A 15,725-nucleotide genomic window follows, 5' to 3' on the forward strand; every position below is an offset into this window, starting at 1 on the left:
GGTCAAAGGAAACGATACTCTGAGCTATAGTAGTCCACAAGTAAATGATCATATATAATATGCACAGGTTTAAATTAGGAAAACCCTCTTATGGTTTCAATTAATGCTCCCATCTAGGCTTCCAACCTTCATCTGAAAGTGTTTCATTGCACCTGTATTGTTATTAACTCTGACCTTCTGCAGCTGGTTGAAAATGTCAACCAGCTTGGTCATTTGAGAGGCTCCTGCACGGCCAGGCTGGTAACCCGACTTCCCTTTGGAGACCAGAACACCAACTCTGGGAACATGACAGGCTTTCCAAAGCTATTGTGCAGTTCTGAAGCCGTGCCGACGTCAATCAACAGGTTCTGGTCCTCCTAGCTGGACCCACGTGATTCCATGGTGTCATGGTAAGCACTCTGGGGAACAATAGTCCAAAATTGATGAGGAAGAAGAGAGGAAAGGGGGGAAGAAAGGGGGGAGAAGGAAAAAGAGAGAAAGAGAGAAAGGGGGCTTTTGTGCCCATATTTATATATTCCTGGCTGTCTGATGAGAAATAAGTATTTTTAATATTTGTTTTAGTTTTTTGGATGACCGCGGGAGGGATTTGAACCGGTGACCTTGGAAACTTCAGCATACTGTCAAAAAAAACCTACTTTTGATTGTCAAGGAGTTTTATTTCCCTCCAGAAAATGGGAAAATAGAAAATAGAAATAGAAATTTGATGTTTAAGATATTAGCCTGCTGTAATTTTTCACAATTAGAGCAACATTTGCACTTTGATTGCTCTGTATTTCTCTGTTTTATAGGTTTAGGTTTGCTTGAGTTGTATTTGAGAAGTGGATTGTGTAATGACTTACTGGGGCAGAGGCTGGAGGTGGGGGTGGTGCTGGCATGAAAACACGAAAACATGTCGCTTTTCCGGTTGTCCAACAATTGAGCGCTGTGATTGGTCAGTGGGAGCACTTGAACATCAGATCACCATCACCCAGCGTTGATGACGGCCATAGGTGAGGACCGGGACGTAGATTGACCGGTAAATCGAGAGCCTTGCCTTCCGGCTCAGCTCCTTCTTCACCACGAGGGATCGGTTAGAACTACGTCATCAAGCTGCTGGCGAGATCGTCCGCCCGCCGAAATCGACACCCCCCACTCCCCGGCTGCACCTAGAAATTCTGTCCATAAACGTTATGAACAGAAGCGGTGACAAAGGGAATCCCTGGCGGAGTCCAACCCTCACTGGGAACGAGTCCGACTTACAACCGGCTATCCGGACCAAACTCCTGCTCCTTTGGTTCAGGGACTGGGCGGCCCTTATCAAGGGACCTTCCAGACCCGGTCATAAGCCTTTTCCAAGTCCAAGTCCCCTCCCTGGGCTACCACCTTATCGTGGTGGAGGGGTTTGCGTGTCCCAATGATCCCAGGAGCTCCGTTGTCTGGGGCTATATGCCCCTGGTAGGGCCACCCATGGCAAACAGGTCCTAGGTGAGGGATCAGACGAAGCGTAGCCCAGACCTCCTGATGATGAATAACAACATTGGTACCAGGTTTCCCTTGCCCGGATGCGGGTCACCGGGGCCCCCTCCTGGAGCCAGGCCTGGGGGTGGGGCACGTTGGCGAGCGCCTGGTGGCCGGACCTCTGCCCATGGAGTCTGGCCGGGCACAGCCCGAAGAGGCAACATGGGACCCCCTTCCCGTGGGCTCAGCACCTGCAGGAGGGGCCAAGGGGGTCGGATGCATTGTGCTTTGGGTAGCAGCCGGAGGCAGGGACCTTGGCGGTCTGATCCCCGGCTGCATAAACTGGCTCTAGGGACATGGAATGTCACCTCTCTGGTGGGAAAGGAGCCTGAGTTGGTGCGTTTAAGATATTAGCCTGCTGTAATTTTTCACAATTAGAGCAACATTTGCACTTTGATTGCTCTGTATTTCGCTGTTTTATAGGTTTAGGTTTGCTTGAGTTGTATTTGAGAAGTGGATTGTGTAATGACTTACTGGGGCAGCGATACTGGCTGGAGGTGGGGCTGGGTGGTCCTGGCATGTCCTGTGCCAGCAGTGACTTGTGAAAACATGAAAATAGAAAACATGAAAACACGAAAACATGTCGCTTTTCCGGTTGTCCAACAATTGAGCGCTGTGATTGGTCAGTGGGAGCGCTTGAACATCAGATTCGATCGCAATGTGATTATAGTGTAAATCTGATTGCCACAAATGTGAGTGTCGTCTTTTCCTTTTTGTCTACAGACTCCACCAGCCCTCGTCCACAGTTCCCCGCATGAAGTGAAAAAAACATTAAAATAATTTGTAAATCGTCGTTTGGGAATAATTTTTGTCGTAAATAGTTGAATATTTTATACAAGAATTGTTTTTCTGTTAATATATATTGGTTTGTTAATTTTTTTTTACCAAAGTATTTATATTTTCCCATTTTCTGGAGGGAAATAAAACTCCTTGACAATCAAAAGTAGGGTTTTTTTTTTTTACAGTATGCTGAAGTTTCCAAGGTTACCAGTTCAAATCCCTCCCGCGGTCATCCAAAAAACTAAAGCAAATATTCGTTCCACAGCGGCCGGTTAGCTCAGTTGGTTAGAGCGTGGTGCTAATAACGCCAAGGTCGCGGGTTCGATCCCCGTACGGGCCACACCGCGATTTTTATTTTTTTTGTGCGTTTTAATAGATATAAGATTAGGTCAAAATTTTCTTTTATTGGTGTCTAAACTCGTGCTCCAAGAAATAATGCTCAATATGATAACTAACAGTTATTAGTTTGTCCAGGTGACATGGTGCAAAGCTGAGCCCATGGAGCCCATAGTTTATTTTTCATTCAATATATGAAATTATGTAACTATTTATTACATAAGAATGGAATCGCATGTGTTTGTTTTTTTTTTTTTTACCTCATATATTCATCATTAAAACATTTTTTTTCATACAAAACGTGAACATGCACATAGAACACATAGAACGTCCGGTGCAATTGTGTCCATAGAGGTTTGAACCTAAGCCAAGTGGAATCTGATAGAACCTGAGAACGTCTTCGTAGTAAGAAGCCAGTTTCCCTTTCCCAGTACTGCAACATTAATCTGACGGCGCTGTGGTACCAGAAGGCTTTGCTTTCATTCTTCTGACTATTTGGACGCTGCTGTCCTCTTGTGTTGGATTCTGGTTCTGGAGTTTTCTGCCTCTCGCCAGTCAGTCCTCATTCAGGGTGGTTTTTTTTATGTTTGTATTATTTCCAAAATTTACATGAATAATGGAGCCATCAAACCTAAGAAGGAGTAAACCCAGCAGAGAAGGTTTGGGATGAGCTGCTTCCATTTGAGGTGGAATAAAAATAAGGAAAACTCATTAAATGAGATGGTGCGTCCAAACTTCTGACGGGTCCCTTCACGGTGCGGTCAACTCCAACCATCATCTCCTTACCCAGAAACATGAGCATCATCAGGGATGAAGAATGACCACTTCCTCCTCTTCACTGTCAGATATCTCAACCACATCTACTGCAGAGAAAAACACACTTTTGAAAGTGCAATATTACTATTTTCGTGTGTGTTAACATTGCAGGAACAAACCTCCACGCCTGGGTTTTCTCTCATGGTGCTGCTCTTCCATCTGTGGTTCTTCCTCACCCTTGCCTTCATCCTCCTCGTCCACATCCTCCTCCAGGCCCCAGCTGTTCTCCAGCCCCAGGCCAACCTGGCCCACACCTGGGGCAGGCACCACAGGTGAGGCTGCCCTGGTGTGTTTGGCTGAGGACGGTTCACTGGGGACCGCTGCTTCCTGAATGATTTCCTTGGCCGTGTCCATCACAGTCGTCATGTCCACCAAGGTCTCGTCCATTTTCAGCGCTGTGATTCGCCCCCGAGGCAATGACGCTGCATAACCGCACCTTTCACCTGCTTTCCTGGACGGAGAGTTCCTGATAATCCTCCGGCTCCCTACTACAACATGATGTTCCCCAGTGTTGGGGCAGCTTACCTTGCTCTTTTGTCATTCTCCAGAGCCTTGCTGATGAGTTCGTTGATTTCAGACACTTTGACACTCGCTATTTTACTGCATCTCATAACCTTAAGCGCCAAAACAGGAGTCAACATGTGATAAGTTCGCCCACTTTGAGCGACGTGAGAGTGACTTTCTCAGGAACAAGGCCCACCTGCTCTTTCAGGAGCATGATGCCCCCACTGGACTGGATGGAGCAGATTTCTCTGTGCTTGTTCATGGCAATCATGAGGAGACCATCCATCACCCGTTCCTCCCGCTCACAGGGGTCCACCAGCAGGTAGGTGCTGTGGGCCAAACACGCAGGTTTACGGTCAGGTTCTTACTGGGTGTGTTTTTAAATTTCCATCCCTATTTGCAGTGGTAATGTAATAAATCCAGAGTGACGACAGAGGAAAAAAAAACACACTCTTCACCCTTGTTGGAAGAAAGAGAAGCTGACACTGATGGGCATGTGGTAAATGCAGAGAGGGATGGGGTCTCTCTCTTCAGGACTGAACTACATCAGGAGCAGAGCAAAAACAGTTTGAGGGTAAATCATCAGTTTGTTCAGTCGCCACGTGAACCACGATGAAATCACGACGCCCTAGTTATGAGGCAACGTGCTGGCAACACATGAAAAATACACCTCTGTGGCTAAAGGTAACAAACCGAGGCGTGCGCCAACTCACCACTGTGATCTCTTCTCCCACGCTGCTGACGTCTGGGCGGCGGAAATGGCTCAGCGCTGTGATGGCGGCGATGCTGGCGGCGTCCATCAGGTTCCCATCGTGGTTCAGCAGGTGAACGTCCACCCTGATCTGCCACACCTAAACAGGCCGACGAATGAGCCGCACCAATGATGAGGATGACACACCTGTGTGTGTGTGTGTGTGTGTGTGTGTGTGTTTTCACCTTTTCTCCAGACACCACACACAGAGACTCGGTGTCGATGCACTTGGAGTTCCTCAGGCATCGCTCCAGCTGTCTGTTGAGTTTCACTGACAACTCAGACTGTCTAGGAACGGAGCACAACCTCAGCGGTGACCTTTCACCCATAGTCGAATCCAAGAAACCGAATAAGGCACAAATATTGCTCATGATTTTGGTTGTTTCTTTCACCTGCCCGCTTCAAAAGCTGGTGAGGCCATGGGCGACAACTCGATGTTGAAGAACAGGATCCCTTCGTTCGGTCGACTCTCTTTAGGCGCGACCAGCTCACATGACACCTGGGCCATGACCCTGCACAGCACAGCACGTTTATCCTGTCATTTTCTGTCTGACGTCTAACAATGCAAGAAAAAACAACATTGCACGTTTGGGAGAAACGTGGAGTCTTTATTCCTTCGATCCCTGAATCCTGCACATATGATTTTACAATCACACGTACCTGTATGATGGCCGTCTTAAAAGTGAAACATGGAGAATAAAAAATAAACACGTGTGAGGAGACAGCAGATTCACCTTGTTTCTCCAAGCTCAACAAAGCAGCAGCCGTAGTCAGCCCCAAACGAGACCTTGATCCTCCTGTAGTCGTAGGTCTGCCTTCCATCCAGGCGCTGCACGAAGACATTGGGTGATATTTCTATTTGCATTCCTCGGTGAACTTCATCACCTTCCTCACTACTGTAAAGTTCTCACCTTTTCTCTGCGATCGCTTTAAGCAGAAAGTCTCGTTCACTGTTCGACAGCGGGGTGTCCTTCATCCTGCCTCACTTTACTCCCAATATTATTTTCCTAAATACACTCAAAGAATGGGCATAAACGTGCTCTTGTTTCAACTCGTTTCAACTCTGACCCGGAAGTACACAAGACGCTTTCACAACAAAAGCGCTTGTAATCGTCATATCCTTCTTTTCTGCTGTATTTCGGCGACAGCTACGCTAATATTATTTTTCTATAAGAGACTCGCTCCAAAAATGAAGATGCTGTGTGTAAGTCAAGACAATGGGGAGATGAAGAATATCTCAAAGATTCGGGGGGAACGATTTCATCCTTCTACATTTCTGTCATGATTGTTTATTATTCGAACATTTTTGATTTGGGGATTAAATTTGCTAGTTAACGGGCATTAGAATCTGTGTCCTTGTGCCGAATGAATCCACCCATAGCGTTTACATTACATTACATTAATGTATAGAAATGCCTCAGGGTTTGTTTCTTTTATTAACAGACTTTAATTTAGCTTACGAACTGAAAAGGCTAAAGCCAATCAGGGCCCGAGGGAGGCGGGGCCGAACGCGAGGGGCGTGGTTTCGGTCGCCACTCTTGTGCGCTTGCGCAGAGCATTCTACGTCAGGATTTTTTTTGCTTTATTCATATCACAAATATGAACAAAAACACACTGTTGAAAACTCATTATTGGTATAAAACTAAAAGTCGAATGGGGTGCTGATAATATGATACATGAGTTTACACGAGTTTATGATAAATTCACAAGACCAAAAAAAATTCGTTTCTGGGTTCATAACACAAAACAGCGTTTCACATTGTTACAGTAATTATTTTTATACTTGGCCACATCCTGCATAAATATAGAAGTCCTTTGACTTTTTTTTGTTTAATAAGCAATTAAATATGGAAACATAGAAACATACAGACATTCCAAAACACAAATTATTCCGATAGTAGCAGACTAAAGGAACCATAGATTTGTAAAAGAATGTAAATTACAGAATAGAAAAACCCAAAAAAAAATTCAGAAAATGGTATTCTGGAGGGCTCATGTGGCCTTTCCATTCATTCCTATTCATGTCAGATACTCAGAATAAACCCTCAGTTCAAATAACGAATAGGGTCGGGTTGCAACATGAAATGGAAAAAACAAAAATGATGTTACATTTGGGATTTTTGCAGTAGCCAAACGCAATAACGCCCGCCAAGGACGTCATGTGACAAGTTTAGATGATAGCAAAACAACTGAAAAGGGACTGTGTGTGTGTGTGTGCGTGCGTGCGTGTGTGTGTGAGTGAGAGAGAGAGAAAGTGGTTTGCGCATGCGCAGACGCGATATGGCGCAGATCGGGTTCCGGGGCACTGACAGGGGCCACTGACCGTTATCTCGGCCGAAATATCGGCTGCGCTGCATCTTTGGCTGCCAAAAAAGCGCGTGTTTTTTCCCTCCCTCGCAGCGGTGTGTTCCGAAGACCAGTCGCCAGATATTCGGTTGTATTTTTCTTCCTTTTTCCCCCCGAGAGCAGCAAAGCTCGAGGTACGTTTTCTGCGCTCATTCATTCTATCGATCGATGACCGCGAGACATCGCTGCTAATTTACCAAGCTAACATGCTACCGTTAATTAAGCTAAATACAAATAAACTATATGCATATAGCGTTGATAGATTGCCTTTAAATGGCCATGAGTTTATGGGGTTTTGGTCTTTACGAACAAAATTAGCAATTATCACAAAACAGCGACTCAAATTGAGACTATTTTGTTAATTGAGACTAGTAATTAATAAGCAAATTATTCGATTTGGGGCTAAAGGGAACGTAAGAAAAGTATAATTATAGCTAGATACAAGATAGAAAAGCAAGTTAAGGATGATGGTGAAGAAACTGACAGAAGGGACATTGAGCTTTTCTCTGGCTCACACACTTGTTCTCTATTTATACCATCTATGTCCTCCTGAACACACTCACCGGACCACATTGCTTGCCATAAATAACTATCAATCTCTCCCTCATCCTCCTATACACACACACAGACACACACAGACACACACACACACCTCTGGCACCCCTGCTTTACCCTCTGCTGTTTTTAAACTCCACAGATGAAGGTGGATAGAGGCTGGATATGGCGCGTCCTTCTCCTCACCTCCCTGGTTGCCACAGCAATTAGGGCTCAGGACGAGGAGTCGGACGTCCAAATTTCAGACGCTGATGAGCTGAGCTTGAATGAAGAGGAGTTAAAGGTTCTGGTGGCAGAGGAGGAAGAGGAGGAGGAGGTGGACGTGAGTGGGAAGGATGGTGGAGATGAGAATGTCTCCTTCCAGGTGAGTGATGGACAGTATTTCAGAGTAAAATTTAAAAGTAGCACCCGCCGTTGCTTCAACAAAAGGAACGTGGTGGTTCATGAATGTGGGTATCAGTGGGAACCGGGCTGGATGTGACCTCCTCCTCCTTGTGCACCAGGTAATATATAAGACTCCTGTCCCCACTGGAGATGTCTACTTTGTGGAGACATTTGATGACGGATCCCTGGAAAGGTAAATTACTTTGAGACCCCTCTAAAATGTCACCGCATTTCCAAATTTCAAAGTCTTGGTGAGCGTGTGGAAGCAAACTGTGACGCTTGTGTCCTCAGATGGCAGCTGTCAAAAACTGTCAAGGGCGACGCCGATGAAGAAATCTCCAAATACGATGGTTGGTGAAATTCTGGTTGATATCCTCCCAGAAGGGAAAGCAAGAGGATTCCTGTTGTTGAACGTTGATCTCTTATTGTAGGGAAGTGGGCCGTGGAGCAGCTGAAGGAGAACAGGGTTCCTGGAGACCAGGGTCTGGTGCTGAAATCCCGTGCGAAACACCACGCTATCGCCGCTATGCTAGCCAGACCTTTTGTCTTCAAAGACGAGCCTCTGGTTGTTCAGTGAGTTCTGCCGTGTGTGGTGCAGCCGCCCGGTGCCGCACCACGTCAGATAAAATAAACTAATAAAATAACGGGCTCTTCTGTGATGGCCGTGCAGGTATGAGGTGAATTTCCAAGATGGTATCGACTGTGGCGGAGCGTACATCAAACTGCTTTCAGACACCGGCAGTCTCACTCTGGTGGGTACAGATGGCTTCAGAGGAAACTCTGCTCATGAGTACTACAGTAGGTTGTTTTGGTAAGAAATAGAGTGTCAACCTCTAGAGGAACCTCCTCCCTGAACAGAGCCCTGCAATAGCTGCGGAGACAGATTAAGAGAGTTGGACCATTCTACCCTGTTTTCTACTCAGAAACGGGCAAATAATAGAACATGGGTAAATTGGGTGAATGAAAGCCCCTGTTGTTTTGCTCTAGGAGCAGTTTCAGGACCGTACGCCGTACACTATCATGTTCGGACCGGACAAGTGTGGCGAGGACTACAAGCTGCACTTCATCTTCCGCCACCAGAACCCTCTGAACAAAGACTGGGAAGAGAAACACGCCAAGAGGCCTGATGTGGATCTCAAGAAGTTCTACACAGACCGGAAGACACACCTCTACACTCTGGGTGCGTCACACTCCCCCCCCCCCCTCCTCCCCCATTTGCTGCCGTCGTCTGTGCACGTTTTTACAACGCACGCGTTCTCTCGGTCAGTCCTGAACCCAGACAACAGCTATGAGATGTTCATCGACCAGTCCAGCGTCGGCCACGGCAGCCTCCTGCACGACGTGGTGCCTCCGGTAAACCCCCTCAAAGAGATCGACGATCCCACCGACTCCAAGCCTCAGGACTGGGACGAGAGGGCCAAGATTCCCGACCCGGAGGCTGTGAAGCCTGACGACTGGTGACCACTCAGAACCACTCGCGTCCAAACGTCAGCGCCCCGAGAAGCTAATGTTCCTGATCACGTTGTGTTCCTCAGGGATGAAGATGCTCCGGCAAAAATCGAAGACCCCGACGCCGTCAAGCCCGAAGGCTGGCTGGACGAGGAATCGGACTTCATCCCTGACCCAAATGCTGAGAAGCCGGAGGACTGGTGGGCAGACGAACCCCCGTGGTCATCTTAGAGCGGCGCTCTTCCAGGGCAGGATCTCAGCTGTTGAAATGGTTGTGTGCAGGGACGAGGAGATGGACGGAGAGTGGGAAGCCCCTCAGATTCCCAACCCGGCCTGCGAGACTGCGCCCGGTTGTGGCAAATGGAAGCGCCCCATGATCAACAATCTGGAGTACAAGGGCAAGTGGAAAGCCCCTCTGGTAGACAACCCCAACTATCAGGTAAATTGGATTTTCTACGTTTGCATTTGAAACATCCCAAAAACCATCGTTTCGTTCTGGTAAGGGAGCCTGGAAGCCGCGCAAGATCAGCAACCCGGACTATTTCGAAGACCTGCAGCCATTTATGATGACTCCCATCAAAGCCCTGGGCCTGGAGCTGTGGTCCATGACCTCAGACATTTACTTTGACAACTTCATCATCACCTCTCAGAAGGAGGTGGCCGACCGCTGGGCCTCGGACAGCTGGGGGCTGAAGAAGCTGGTGGCCAGCGCCAACGAGGTGAGCCCGGTCTCGTCCCTGCGAGCGTGTGTGGGCCGCCGGTCCAAGCGTCTCACGTGCACTCTCGTTCTTGCTCCATGTGCCGACCACCCAGCCGGGGATTTTTGCTCAGCTGATGACGGCAGCAGAGGAGCGCCCCTGGCTCTGGATCATCTACCTGCTGACGGTGGGGCTGCCCGTCGGCCTGCTGGTGCTCTTCTGCTGGCCAAAGGTAGGAAGAGCTCCAACAAGAGCAACGGCTGCTTTAAAAACAGCATCTTCCAGACATGACTTGGATTCTGTTTTGTGGATTTCTTCTAGAAAGCAGATGATGGCTACGCATATAAGAAAACGGACCTTCCACAGGCTAATGTGGAAGAGGAGGAAGAGGAGGAGGAGGAAGAGGAGGGTGCAGCCAATAAAGAAGACAAAGAGGCCGAGGCTACCGAGGCTACAGCGGCTGCTGGTTGGTCCAGCGTCTTCTGCCAGCGTGGTTATGATTATTAAATTAGCTCTTTGTCTCTGCTGCTGTCACATTTGTTCTCCTCTGAAAAACAACAGAAGCCGCTGAGGAGGATGAAGATATCGAAGATGATGCAGAGGATCTGATGGATGAGGAGGAGGAGGAGGAGGAGGGAGAAGAGGAGAAGGAGGAGGAGGAAAGCACAGCACAGCAGCCATTAGACCACGAGGTCGGTGACATTAAGATTCCCGTATCACTAATTATTTTAACGGCGCCACGTCCTGACCATTGACAGCTCATTCAGCCATTTTTGCACGCGACCTGAGGAGCTTCCTGTTTGCAGGGGGAGGAGGAGGAGGAGGAGGAGGAGGCCACGCAGGAGAGCCCCAAACAAACCACGAGGAAGAGGAGAGCACGGAAAGACTGAGGAGATGAAGCTGGTGTCTTGCTTCTCCCTGATGTGGAGCAGGTGGACGCTCATCTGCTGCTGCTCCCCTCCTCTGAATGGAGACCGCTGGGTAGCCTGCCCCCCCCCCCCCCCCCCCCCCCCCCCCCCAGAGCTGTGTGTCCCCCCTCTTCTCATCCTCCCCTCTAGTCCTGCTCCCCTTCTCCAGCGGATCTCCAAGGCTTTACAGGTCCTCCTTCTTTCTCATGAGAGCAGCAGCAGCTGGTGATGGTCTGGTTAAGTCCTCCCGCTAGTTGGGGCTAGTTTGAGCTCTTTTGGACGTTTACCTCTTAAGTGTTCCGTTTAGATGTTAGGCAAGTTGAAGAAGCATCACTTACTTTCCTTTCCTTTCCTTCTGGAGTTCCACTTCAGAAGATAAAACACCGATAACCTGCGTTATCTGTTGAAGCTGCCGCTGCAGTGTTGTGATTCCAGGCAGAGTTCGGCGTTCCGAAGGTGCTTGGTAGTTTCCCAGCATCTGCCCCGTTTACATTTGCAAACTGTACATCGCTGTTGGAATTAAATTAATTTACTACTGACGTGTTGCCTGAGCTTACACATTTTCACCTGCCATTTCCCAGGATGCATTGCTGGAGGGCCCAGCGTCCGGTGTGGATCAATAGCACTCAGCCTATTTACAGTCTCTGCACCCCCCCCCCCAATACAAACATCTAATGCTCCTAAGTAGCTCCTCCACCCTCCCACCATGATGCTCCTGTTCCTTCGGCTCCGCTGATAAATGTGTTTTTAGGATTTCACGGCGTTTCTTTACGTGCAATAAAGCCACCTCAGAGGCGTGACCCATCCAGGAGTTTATTACTGAAGCATAAAGTCATGCGTTATATACATCCAACGACATCTCAGACCTGACAAAAACTGCTCAAGTTAAAAATAACAAAAAAACATTTACAAAAATAAAGGCTAAAATGTTCAGGATGAGAATACTTGGTCGGTTAGACAGCGACACACTCGGAACCTACACAACTGAACCTTGCTTCGTTAAAACACCTTAAGAATTTGAATTATTAAATTAGTAGCATCACACAACTAAGAAAACAGCCCCCCTCCCTCCCCCAGGGTAGATTCCTCTCGGGTTCCTCCGCCAGGGGGATCATTTCCGTTTGGCCTTGGTGTCGGTGGCCTGGAACACACTGGACGCGGACATGAGGTTCTCAATGTACTGACCCAGAACCTGGTTCTCCGACTTTAGCTTCAGATTCTCCTCCTTGACGGCGTCGACGCGCGCCGACAGGTCTGCACGAAGAAAGGGAACAAAAAGGTCGAGGAGCGCCGGGTTAGAACACGATTCTGACACGACGCAGAGCTTCGATGATGTCAGAACCTGGTCACAACTGTGTGTGTGTGTGTGTGTGCTGTTACCTTCAAGTGTGTGCTGAAGCTCCAGTACCTGGTTTATCAACCTTGTCTTTTCCTCCAATTCCACCTGGTTCTCCACATCACCTGTAAGACAAACACTCGTCCAATCACGTTCTCGTTCCATGATTGACCTCACTGACACGAAGGTTGGCGGGCGGCGGCGGGCGAACCGTCGAGGTCGCAGTTCATGGTGACGCGCTGGTTCTCCTCTGTTGGATACAGCCTGGAGGATCTGCTGTCTGCTGCAAGTGGAGCACAACAGAGATGTGATGCTGCTGGACAGGAACTTGCACGTTAATAGATTTGATTTCAACACAGCCATGATCTGCATCAGCTTTGTGATGGCTTCATGTCATTAAACACCCATTAGCTGGTTAATCGTGGCATATTTGTGGCAGTAATGGCTTCTCTTTTAACCAGACCCGCCGAAGGACATAAATAAGAGGCTGCCGTCCACTGGCTGCTTTGGTTTGGTGCTTTGAAACATCCCAACGGCTTTGAAACAGCACTTGGTTGACTTTCACCGACTCAGCTGGTCACATCTGCAGCACTTCCGGACCCTCACTGGCGTCTCCATCACTCCCAGCACCCACAAGAACGTCCAGAATGTAAGTCGACAAATCCTAGATGGGGGCTACTGAATTTGGAAACGTGTTGGAGGAGATCGTACAGTGGAGTATCGAGTCAATCCTTCTTCCAAACACTCGATTTGACGGAAGGACTGGATGTGTCCGATAATGGGCTCGGATGTGTTAGCACTGTGAGCTAACAGTCACTGCTGCTAGCTGCAGAGCGCCGCAAAACAAACTACGTCAGCATCAAATGCAGCAAAGTGTCCTCTCGAAAATAACGTCAAGTCAGAAAGCAGCATAAAGTTGTTCTACGTGAAAACAGCGATAACTTAGCGACGAAAAATACCCTGAAAACCGCAAATGTTGGGAATGGCCATGAGCTAATTGTTCAAGCAACGAAAGGTTCCGGTGACGCATCGCTGGAAATACACAGTTTACTCACCCGAGTTTCGATATATGTTGTCCTGTAAACACAGATGGGCAGTAAACACAGCGGAATCTCCGTGACGGTGCGGGGATGATGAAGATGATGATATTTCACGCTTCACTCATCAGCGTCATCATGTCGTCACTTTGTGTGCGTCACACCGTCGCCCAGCAGGGGGCGCCCGCGCGTCTTTTACCGCACTTGTGAGGACCTGCTGATCGTTCCCTTCACTTTTAACGCACCTGAGCTGTTTTTTTTATTTTATGTCCAGCCTAAAAATGACGCTGTTTGTTTTTATTCGCCTGGGGAAATAAACATATATGAGTATATTTGTTGTTTTCTTGTCTTCTTGTCTTATTTATGTGAAGAGGGCATGAGGTCCGATTAAGATGAGCTCGTTTACCTGACATATGAGACAATAGAATGTTGTTTATTTGTATACATGTGTGGTTGAGTTTCGCCTGAACAGTGTCCTGCCAGTTTAAGGACGTGCTGGTCCCCGTGATCAAACCAGTGGAAGCCGCTTGCAGCCACACCTCCACCTCAGTCCTGTTCACGTCAGCAGAACACTGGTTTTACAGGCTTTTCGCTGCCGCCTGACTGGACTTTGTTCAGACACAAACCATAAGCGAGGAGCCGCAACAGATCTGCATTAGCCACTATAAATGTTTACGTTTCTGATCTGACGAGGCCTACCGGGATCGTCCGCCAGGGAGACGTTAATGAAGGTCCCGTCCTCTTCATTCACCTCAGCCTCCATGCCTGGGGTCTCCTCACGCTCCACCATCTCCTTTTGGGTTTCAGACAATCACCCATCCATGTCCAAGATGTCCAGGATATCTCGCTCTTATCATCCTTCTCTCCTTTTCTGACTTATATTCTTTCGCTCTGGCTCTCGCCTGCTGCATGCATGAATCATTCACATCAGTGTGTCCTCCTTTCCTACCTGACAGGTGGCTCGGGTTACAGTGTTGTCATGGCAACCGCTGAGCCCAAACAGAAGACTGGCCACCCAACAAGGAAAACTGTCAAGGGGTCAAAGTTTGAGTCTAAAGAAAGGGATTATACGGGGAAGATTTGCACCAGTATGCACACCCAGCTACATATTAACCTGGAAAGTGAGGACGTGTGTTTCTGTTTCACCGTTTGTCTATTAATCACTTATAACCATGTAATGCAGGTGAATCTATGGTTGTTGTCACTCTCTCTGACTTTGTTGGCCTGTGATAAAGCAAATTAAAGGACAAAAGTGTGACTTTAGCGCTGAGGCAGCAGGCTGCCCCCTTGTGGACACCGTTGGATACTGCGTTTCAGAGACCTGATGGTCGGTCTCCTCAAGTTTGGGTCAATGTCCTGAAATTAGATGATATTAGAGACGTTTTCAGAGGCCGACGCCGTAGTATTGCCATAGTTAGGGTGGGAAAATGTGCAACAAAAGAGCAGCAAGGCTTTAACTGGGAGTCTGACAGCAGTTAATGTGTGTTTAGACAGAGCAGATGATAATTAGCGGTTCTGCTGCGTGAAGGACGTGTTTGCTCCTCTGGTGGATGTGTTGATGTTGACCCAGGACAGGTTGACGCTGTTTCCACTGGCTTGGGTTCTGTTTTACGCGTTTGTGCACGTATGCTGGAGAATAAAGTCCCGGCTGTCTCTTCCTGGTCCAGACGTGACCAGCTCCATCAGAGGGCTGATCTGGGATCAGCCTGATCACACACAGGGAAGGAGACTAAAGGAGCACACTTGGCAGCTCTGGTGCTAAAGCTACAGCCTCAAACAAAACTCCCAATATGTTTGTCTGATCTTTATCTTGGCCTGTGTGCGTGTGCATGTGCATGTGCGTGCGTGTGTGCGTGCGTGTGTTTTGGTAGTGACATCCAAGAAGCAGTATGATCAGTAGCAGGATTTGCTACATAACAGAAAGAGAGGAAGAAAGTATGAGAATGAGAGAGAGTGGTGTGTGTGTGCGTGTGTGTGTGTGTGTGTGTCCCATTGCCTGGCAGTTTGGTGCTGCCAGAGTGGACATCTGGTCTCACACACACACACACACACACACACACACACACTCACACACTCACACAGCAGACACGGGACATTTGGGCCCTTTGGAGCGGCGCTGGTCTGGGACGCAGATGAATCCAGCTGTGCTGCAGAGAGTCACGGAACCACAGGACAGAACACAAGTGTGGAGGGCCCTGAGTCAGCTGACCTTTGACCCCGCGGCTGACTAATGTGCATGTATTCGGGTGCGCGGAAACCCACAAAGACGAGTAAGTGAGCGAGCGTTACACACAAAGACCCGGTTGTTCTTTTTATCCCCTCAGTTTG

General features: G+C 48.3%; 3 protein-coding genes and 1 non-coding gene across 9 annotated transcripts; 2 read left to right on the forward strand and 2 right to left on the reverse strand.

Moving 5' to 3' along the window:
- Positions 1 to 2,543: 2,543 nt before the first annotated feature.
- On the forward strand, positions 2,544 to 2,617 carry trnai-aau (transfer RNA isoleucine (anticodon AAU)). Its single transcript has one exon. It is a non-coding gene; the product is annotated as a tRNA-Ile (tRNA).
- A 90-nt stretch (positions 2,618 to 2,707) lies between these two features.
- exosc9 (exosome component 9) lies at positions 2,708 to 5,780 on the reverse strand. Of its 4 annotated transcripts, none has more exons than XM_029850294.1 (11): positions 5,597 to 5,780; positions 5,419 to 5,515; positions 5,077 to 5,196; positions 4,870 to 4,972; positions 4,647 to 4,784; positions 4,392 to 4,474; positions 4,130 to 4,262; positions 3,955 to 4,043; positions 3,549 to 3,880; positions 3,400 to 3,473; positions 2,708 to 3,244 (listed from the first exon to the last, which is right to left on the reverse strand). In XM_029850294.1, the coding sequence occupies exons 1-10, from the start codon at positions 5,658 to 5,660 to the stop codon at positions 3,418 to 3,420; spliced, it is 1,215 nt and encodes a 404-aa protein (XP_029706154.1). In that variant the 5' UTR covers positions 5,661 to 5,780; the 3' UTR covers positions 2,708 to 3,244; positions 3,400 to 3,417. The 4 variants fall into 4 exon arrangements, with proteins under 4 accessions (XP_029706154.1, XP_029706152.1, XP_029706153.1 ...); XM_029850292.1 differs by having other exon boundaries at positions 3,400 to 3,476; positions 5,597 to 5,779; XM_029850293.1 differs by having other exon boundaries at positions 2,708 to 3,473.
- A 1,172-nt stretch (positions 5,781 to 6,952) lies between these two features.
- On the forward strand, positions 6,953 to 11,563 carry clgn (calmegin). Of its 2 annotated transcripts, XM_011620057.2 has the most exons (15): positions 6,954 to 7,164; positions 7,728 to 7,949; positions 8,089 to 8,162; positions 8,261 to 8,319; positions 8,401 to 8,542; positions 8,640 to 8,721; positions 8,957 to 9,149; positions 9,237 to 9,426; positions 9,505 to 9,618; positions 9,701 to 9,857; positions 9,922 to 10,137; positions 10,232 to 10,348; positions 10,438 to 10,582; positions 10,678 to 10,808; positions 10,923 to 11,563. In XM_011620057.2, exons 2-15 carry the CDS (start codon positions 7,728 to 7,730, stop codon positions 11,004 to 11,006), a joined length of 1,926 nt encoding a protein of 641 aa, XP_011618359.2. In that variant the 5' UTR covers positions 6,954 to 7,164; the 3' UTR covers positions 11,007 to 11,563. The 2 variants fall into 2 exon arrangements, with proteins under 2 accessions (XP_029706111.1, XP_011618359.2); XM_029850251.1 differs by having other exon boundaries at positions 6,953 to 7,164; positions 8,957 to 9,426.
- Positions 11,564 to 11,817: 254 nt separating this feature from the next.
- LOC101069486 (short coiled-coil protein B) lies at positions 11,818 to 14,347 on the reverse strand. Of its 2 annotated transcripts, none has more exons than XM_003978693.3 (4): positions 14,097 to 14,347; positions 12,572 to 12,643; positions 12,405 to 12,485; positions 11,818 to 12,278 (listed from the first exon to the last, which is right to left on the reverse strand). In XM_003978693.3, the coding sequence occupies exons 1-4, from the start codon at positions 14,185 to 14,187 to the stop codon at positions 12,136 to 12,138; spliced, it is 387 nt and encodes a 128-aa protein (XP_003978742.2). In that variant the 5' UTR covers positions 14,188 to 14,347; the 3' UTR covers positions 11,818 to 12,135. The 2 variants fall into 2 exon arrangements, with proteins under 2 accessions (XP_003978742.2, XP_011618358.1); XM_011620056.2 differs by lacking the exon at positions 14,097 to 14,347 and adding an exon at positions 13,416 to 13,558.
- Positions 14,348 to 15,725: the final 1,378 nt, after the last annotated feature.

The sequence above is a fragment of the Takifugu rubripes genome, chromosome 17, assembly GCF_901000725.2.
Source record: "Takifugu rubripes chromosome 17, fTakRub1.2, whole genome shotgun sequence".
In the NCBI taxonomy this organism is placed as follows: domain Eukaryota; kingdom Metazoa; phylum Chordata; class Actinopteri; order Tetraodontiformes; family Tetraodontidae; genus Takifugu; species Takifugu rubripes.

Coding starts and splice junctions, on each gene's coding strand:
- exosc9 (XM_029850292.1), bottom strand. CDS start 5,660: ATGAAGGACACCCCGCTGTCGAACAGTGAACGAGACTTTCTGCTTAAA. Junction 4,973..5,076: donor CCAGCTTTTGAAGCGGGCAG/GTGAAAGAAACA, acceptor CTCCGTTCCTAG/ACAGTCTGAGTTGTCAGTGA. Junction 4,475..4,646: donor TGGGAGAAGAGATCACAGTG/GTGAGTTGGCGC, acceptor CTCCTGATGTAG/TTCAGTCCTGAAGAGAGAGA.
- clgn (XM_029850251.1), top strand. CDS start 7,728: ATGAAGGTGGATAGAGGCTGGATATGGCGCGTCCTTCTCCTCACCTCC. Junction 9,427..9,504: donor GCTGTGAAGCCTGACGACTG/GTGACCACTCAG, acceptor TGTGTTCCTCAG/GGATGAAGATGCTCCGGCAA. Junction 10,583..10,677: donor CGAGGCTACAGCGGCTGCTG/GTTGGTCCAGCG, acceptor GAAAAACAACAG/AAGCCGCTGAGGAGGATGAA.
- LOC101069486 (XM_003978693.3), bottom strand. CDS start 14,187: ATGGTGGAGCGTGAGGAGACCCCAGGCATGGAGGCTGAGGTGAATGAA. Junction 12,644..14,096: donor CTCCCTGGCGGACGATCCCG/GTAGGCCTCGTC, acceptor CTCCACTTGCAG/CAGACAGCAGATCCTCCAGG. Junction 12,486..12,571: donor CATGAACTGCGACCTCGACG/GTTCGCCCGCCG, acceptor TTTGTCTTACAG/GTGATGTGGAGAACCAGGTG.